This window comes from Quercus robur, chromosome 3 (genome assembly GCF_932294415.1).
Source record: "Quercus robur chromosome 3, dhQueRobu3.1, whole genome shotgun sequence".
Lineage (NCBI taxonomy): Eukaryota > Viridiplantae > Streptophyta > Magnoliopsida > Fagales > Fagaceae > Quercus > Quercus robur.
In genome coordinates, this window is record NC_065536.1 from 3,100,550 (window position 1) to 3,107,529 (window position 6,980).

General features: G+C 35.2%; 1 protein-coding gene and 1 non-coding gene across 2 annotated transcripts; one reads left to right on the forward strand and one right to left on the reverse strand.

Moving 5' to 3' along the window:
• The first annotated feature begins 984 nt into the window (after positions 1–984).
• LOC126716716 (11S globulin seed storage protein Jug r 4-like) lies at positions 985–3,713 on the forward strand. The gene is made up of 4 exons (XM_050417661.1): positions 985–1,285; positions 1,736–1,992; positions 2,114–2,785; positions 3,312–3,713. Exons 1-4 carry the CDS (start codon positions 985–987, stop codon positions 3,711–3,713), a joined length of 1,632 nt encoding a protein of 543 aa, XP_050273618.1.
• A 1,115-nt stretch (positions 3,714–4,828) lies between these two features.
• LOC126720145 (U4 spliceosomal RNA) lies at positions 4,829–4,982 on the reverse strand. The gene has a single exon (XR_007653300.1). It is a non-coding gene; the product is annotated as a U4 spliceosomal RNA (small nuclear RNA).
• Between the last annotated feature and the right edge of the window lie 1,998 nt (positions 4,983–6,980).

Here is a 6,980-nt window from a genome sequence, read left to right on the forward strand (position 1 = left end):
ATCTAGGAAATGTTACCGTACCCGGTCGTTTCCCACAGACGGCGCCAACTGATGACTTCGAAAATTGTCACCAATGGGTCACACCGTACTCGCGTCTCGAATCGAACCTGCACGACAAGAACAATCGACGGACGTCCTTCAAAGAGCACCGGTGTGGTGCCGGCCAAAGGTTCTCCGACGGTCGAGTTAGAATTGTTCTGTTTTACTTAGAGCGTTAGAGAGGGTCAGTTAAAGCGTACCTCGATTACTGTGGGTATTAGACCTTTTATAGTGATAGAGGGTTGACTTTTCCTTTTTGGTTTTCACATCTTTTCAATGTGGGACTCTAGTCCCAATTCTTCTAAGCGTGGTGAGCAAGGATTCCCGTTTCCGGATCATGGGCCCTTATTGGGCCAGTCAGCGATGGGCCTTCAAAGCGCGTGGGATAGCCCTTGCACAGGCCCAACAGTCCCAACCCGTCAGGCCCGTTTAGGTGAGCCCTTCAAGAACGGCCGTCAGGCCCGTTCAGGAGGGCCCGTCAATCAGGGCCGTCATGCCCGTTCAGGTGGGCCCGTCAAGAAGGGCCGTCATGTCCGTCCAGGTGGGCCCGTCATGTATTCCGCATTTCTAACCGTCTTCATATATATATAGTCTATTACATCAAAATTAACCAAAAAATTATGAAATAATTGGTGTTACTAAAACTACTCATATTCTCACTAACGTCACTGAATATTAATCTTGTTTCCAGCACTCACTGCACAGTCGCAGAGAGAGAACAAGTGTTTGTCTCTTTATCTGAGGCAGCCAGAGACACCTGCCCTAACAAGCATATTGAGGTGTAAAACAGTAGGGGTTGATAAGCCATGCAAAGTGAAGAATGGCATTGCATATTTGCATGTCATACATACGTGTCTGTCCCATACCAACATTTCTCTCCTATAAATACCAGCATCTTCGAGTTGCCGCTTCACTACTAAACTACTACCTCACAAAAAACCAACCATGGCTAAGCCTATCTTGCTCTATACTTCTCTGTGCTTTCTTGTGCTCTTCATCAACGGATGCCTAGCTCATAGACAGGGGCAGCAACAACAAGAGTTCAACCAGTGCCAACTGGACAGTCTTGATGCCCTTGAACCCAACAACCGCATCGAGGCGGAAGCCGGTGTGATCGAGTCTTGGGACCCCAACGACAAGCAGTTCCGGTGCGTCGGAGTGGCCGTCGTTCGCCGTACCATTGAGCCTAATGGCCTTCTCTTGCCTCAGTATACCAATGCTCCTCAACTCATGTACATTCAGAGAGGTATATAAACATACATAAGAGAGCTCATGCAATTTCTGACGTAATAACCTTTTTTTTTATTTTTATATTCATATTTCAAAACATTCTACCTGAATTATCTATTTTATACTATATTTAATTAAAATATTAATTTTTTTATTTTTATTTTTTACTTATTTATCTTTTTTTTTATACACAATAATCATCCTACTTTATGTCATTAGTACAAAGGATTAAAAAGATTAAAAAACTACCTGCAAAACATTATTGTAAGTATGTATTTTTACATAGTTTTGCATGAATTGGCTAAAATATATTACTTTTTTCTATTAATACAAACACTGAGTGCTCTAAATGGTTATATTCAAAAAGAAAGAAAGAAAAAAAAAGTCTAAGCAGCACTGAATTTAAATTAAAAATGGTTCTGTGCACATGCACATACTATAAATTAATTTGTGTAATGTAAAACAGGTTATGGTATCTTTGGTGCTGTATTTCCTGGGTGCCCCAACACATACCAAGAATCTCAAGAACAGCAGCAAGGACAGGATCGTAGGTCCCAGGATCGAGACCAGCACCAGAAGATCCGAAACTTCCGACAGGGTGACATCATAGCATTCCCAGCCGGAGTAACCCATTGGCTGTACAATGATGGCGAGTCCCAGGTGGTCGCACTGTCTCTCCTTGACATTAACAACCAAGCCAACCAGCTTGATCAGAATCCTAGAGTAAGAACTAATTAGAAATCCAAATATCAATTCCAATTAATAATAACAATCCAACTGTATAAAACTGACTATGCATATCATGGTTGGCTTTGTGTGTGTATATATATATATATAAATGTAGCACTTTTACCTTGCCGGAAACCCAGAAGATGAATTTCAGCAACAAGGTCGAAGCCCGCGAGGATCGCGACGCCACCAGCAAGAACAAGGCCAAGGCCGTCGCGAGAGTGGCAGGCATGGTCAGCAACAGGGACAGGGCAACAATCTATTCAGTGGCTTCCGTGCTAAGGATTTGGCTGAAGTTTTCAACGTGAATGAGGACACCATTAGAAACCTTCAAGGCTTAAAAGAAGACAGGAGCAACATAGTGAGAGTGAAGGGTAGGCTTCAAGTGGCCAGGCCACCAAGGTCACGTGAGGAGCGCGAGCGATTGGAAAGACAAGAGAGAGAGCAGGAGAGAGAAGATGAGAGGGAACAACGTGAGAGCGGCCGAGGCGGACATGGACGTGGACGCGAGGAGAGTGAGCAAGAGGAGAGACAACAAGAGAGAGAAGAAGAAGAGCGAGAGCAAGAGAGGGAACGACGTGAAAGCCTACGAGTTGGACGTGGATGTGGAGGTTACAATGGCATTGAGGAGACCCTATGCACCTTGAGGCTCAGGGAGAACATCCATGACCCTTCACGAGCCGATATTTACAACCCCCAAGCCGGTCGAATCAGTACCCTAAACAGCCACAATCTCCCGGTCCTCCGTTGGCTCCGACTCAGTGCTGAGTTTGGAATGCTTCAGAAGGTAAGAGCATTATCACCAGTTGTTTAAAAAAAAAAAAATATATATATATATATATATTTTATTTATTTAAACACACCAATTTACGATATATCTTACGTCACATCTTTTATTTTTTTACTATATTATTTAAACATTATTTCATTATTCATTTTAATTCTTATTTTATATTTTTTTCCAATGATAAAAAAAGAGAGAAAAAGTTTGCATAGTCCCTAATTTCATAGAAGAGAGAGAAATTTTGAATAAAAAAATGCACAAATATTTATAGCATATCTCATAGTACCCTTATATATTTTAAACATTTCTATATTTAGAACATCACTTTATGTCTGGTGTATTAAATGTTAAAATATTTAGCATTTAACACACTTAATGCTAGTGTTTTAATGCTTACCAATGCTATGATTAACTTAACAAATATATTTTCCTTTTTTGATATTAAGATTTAATTAATTTAGAGCAATATGAGTACTACTCCATTACAAACAAAATGAAATTGAAATTAGAAATTAACATATATATGCAGGATGCTATTTATGCTCCCCATTGGAACCGGAATGCACATAGCGTGATCTATGTATTAAGGGGTCGTGCCCAGGTTCAAGTGGTTGATGACTTTGGTCAGACTGTGTTTGATGATGAGCTTCAACAAGAACAGATCTTAACCGTGCCACAAAACTTTGCTGTGGTGAAACGAGCTAGTAGTGAGGGCTTCGAGTGGGTGGCCTTCAAGACAAACGACAGGGCCCAGATTTCTCCTCTTGCAGGACGAACCTCTGTCCTCAGGGCCATTCCAGCAGACGTACTAGCCAACGCTTTCCAACTTCGCCAGGAAGATGTTTCAGAACTGAAAGTTAATATGGAGCGACAAGGGAACACTCTACTAAGACCCTCTAGATCTTCTTCTCAGAGGAGGGCTATAGCTTAGATGAAAAATCTAATGTAACTGTGTCGAAACTGTATCATGCGACACTTAGTTCTTGCTTTTTGTAAGGTTGCAAGACTCCTCTCATAAATAATCAATGCTAAGGAGAGTGTCTGCTTAAATAAATCACAGTTATGTGTATCTTTGTGAGCTTATAATAAGTTAATAAAATCCTATTATGGTTCGTTCGGCTAAATTTTGTTTATAGATTTATTATTTTTTCCTTAATATTTTTATGGTCTTCTTTTGACTAATCTTTTGACTAATCAATGTTGAGGAAAAGTTTCTATCCAAGTAAATAAGTACTGGATATGTACCTTTATGGGAGTTATAATAGGCTAATATAATGCTATATATAGCTTGTTTGGCTAAATTATGTTAATACATTTTTTATATTCCCTATTTATTTAGTAAATTTTGTTTATATACGATTCAACTCCTTCTTTGAACCCATGTACTCAATTTTAGTGGATGCCTCTCTTCATTGGATGCCTTTCTCAAGTCATTTCTTCTTATTAGAAATGACTTGAATTTTCTATCTGTTTCTTATTTATTTAATAATTTTTTTTTTATATACGGTTAAACTCCTTACTCATTCAAATTCTTTTGGTAACTAAACTCCACATTCTCTTTGAATTCATGTACTCGGCTTAAAATTTACTGAAGTGTGTTTTTGGTGGATGCCTCTCTTTGTTGGACAGGTTAATTGGTTCCTCTATCTAGAAATGACTTGACTTTTTGCATTTTTGAAAGGTTCTAGAGGGTATTGTTTGTGAATGCCGTTATTAATTTAACAATTACAATTTCCTTCCTTAATTTTTAGTTTTAACTAGTTGCAGACTCATGCAATGCATGAAAATAAATAATTATTTTGTTTAGTATTATAATGTATAATTTTTTTCTCTAAAATTTTTTGAAAATAATTTGTTCTCCCTAAAAATTAAACAATTTTATTCATTCTAGTTAGGTCTACTTCAGTCCCATTTGGTCTATTTTGGTCCTATTTGGTCTACTCGGTCCAATTCGGTCAATTTCAGTCCCCTTCAATCTATTTTATACTAATTGGGCCTTAAATTGATTCTTATTTTTTTTCTTTTTCTTTTTTTTGTCGGTTGCATTTTCAAGTAAAGCTCAAAAATTCTTTTTTTTCCTTAATTTTTGGGTTGAAAGTATAAATTTTATTATATTTGAGCTGGAAATAGTTTTCAACCAGCAATAGACGTGTCTCGGTTAGAACCTCACGGACTACGTTATTGCCCCAAGTGCAAAGATTATTATATTTGAGCTAAAATATTTAATTTTGAGTTAAAAAATACAAAGAATATAGGCGTTAGAAATTAGAAATATGAGCCCTAAAAATGATAAATATTCAAAAGTCTTATTCGGTCCATTCTATCCTCTTTGGTTCAATTTGGTCCATACGATCCTTTTCGGTCCATTCGGTCTTATTCATTCCACTTTAATCCTATTTAGTCTTTATTGGTCATATTTTGTCGACTTCAGACCTTTTTGTCCACTTTGGTCCTATTCAGTCCATATTGGTTTTATTTGATCCATTCTGTTCACTTTGATCCTATTCAGTCCATTCTGTTCACTTTGGTTCAATTTGGTCCTATTCGGTCCATTCTGTCCACTACAGTCTACTTTAGTCCCATTTGGTCTATTTTGTGCACTTTGGTTCTATTTGGTCCATTTTGTCCACTTCAGTCATGTTCCATATTGGTCCTTTTATGTCCACTTTGGTCCAATTGCATCCCCTACAGTCCTATTCTGTCTATAATGTTCATATTCGATTCATTCGGTCTTATTCTGTTCTTTCGGTCCATTTTGTTCCATTTAGTCCAATTCGGTCTATTTAGACCATTTTGGTCCATTTTGATCCATTTTTTGTGCATTTACATAGTTGGAGAAGATATGTTTAGGTTGAAAAACACCTATTCTAATCCAAATTTATTAAGAAAAATATATAAATCTCAAACTCGTAATATCTAAAAGTTTAAGCATAACATTTATTATTGCTACACTTTTGTTGATCCACATTAACATAGCATTTTAGTCCACTTTGGTACTGTTAAATTTAATTTAAAGTCTTTCTAAATATAAAAATTATGACTATACAAATGTAATTTTTATAGCAGTGATTCATTTGTTTTACTATCGTTACTTTTAAATGAATTGCATAAAGTTTTTTTTTTTTGATAAATGAATTTGATAAAGTTGATTATACATTTAAGCAATATATATATATATATATATATATATTGAGAGGATTCAAAAAGTTAGTTATTGTCTTTTTTTTTTCAAAAATACCCCTCATTTAATTAACTTATTCTTTTTCCTAAAACATAAAAATGAGGTTAAAATCGTAAATTGATTAAAAAAAAATTTAAAAAAAACCTACCCATGTTTATAAAACTACCCTATGTTCTATAAAACTTCCCACTACCCTATGTACACAACCAAAACTACCCCCATGTTTTTTTTTTTTTTTTTTGGATAAAAAAAACTACCTTCCTATAAAAAAATTAAAAAAAAAAAAAAAAACCCATGTTCTAAAAAAACTACCCTAAGTTCCTAAAAAAAAATAAAAACTACAAAAAAAAAAAAAAAAGTCTCATTGCAGGCGCAAAGTGCGTGGGATGAGGCTGATATATATTAAGAGAATAAATCATTGTTAAAAAGAAATTTAATTAACTTATCCTTATTCCTAAAACATTAAAATGAGGTTAAAATCGTAAATTGATAAAAAAAAAATTTAAAAACCTACCCATGTTTATACAACTACCTCATGTTCTATAAAACTTCCCACTACCCTGTGTACACAATCAAAACTACCCCATGTTTTTTTTTTTTTTTTTTTTTTTAAAATAAAAAAGGCGAAAATACTATTTTCGTCCCTATATTTTCACCAAATTCCCACTTTTGTCCCTAATTTTTTATTTTACCACTTTTAATTCCTAAAATGAAGAACACGTTTTATTTTAGTCCCTAACGTCATCTCACTAACGGAAATTGTCTACGTGGCAGACAGAGTGTACTGTTAGCACACTAAATACAGACGTGGCCATTAAAATAATAATAAAATTTTTATTTGGTATTAAAAAAAATACCACGTTAGCATCTAAATTTAAAAAATTAATTTATCAATTTTAACTAAATAAAAATATTAAAAACAAAAAATTACCTAAATTAAGATATAAATATATCTTGAACAAAAATAACAAGAACACCAACCTAGATTTAAGTACAAGAAAAACATTTTCCTTTATT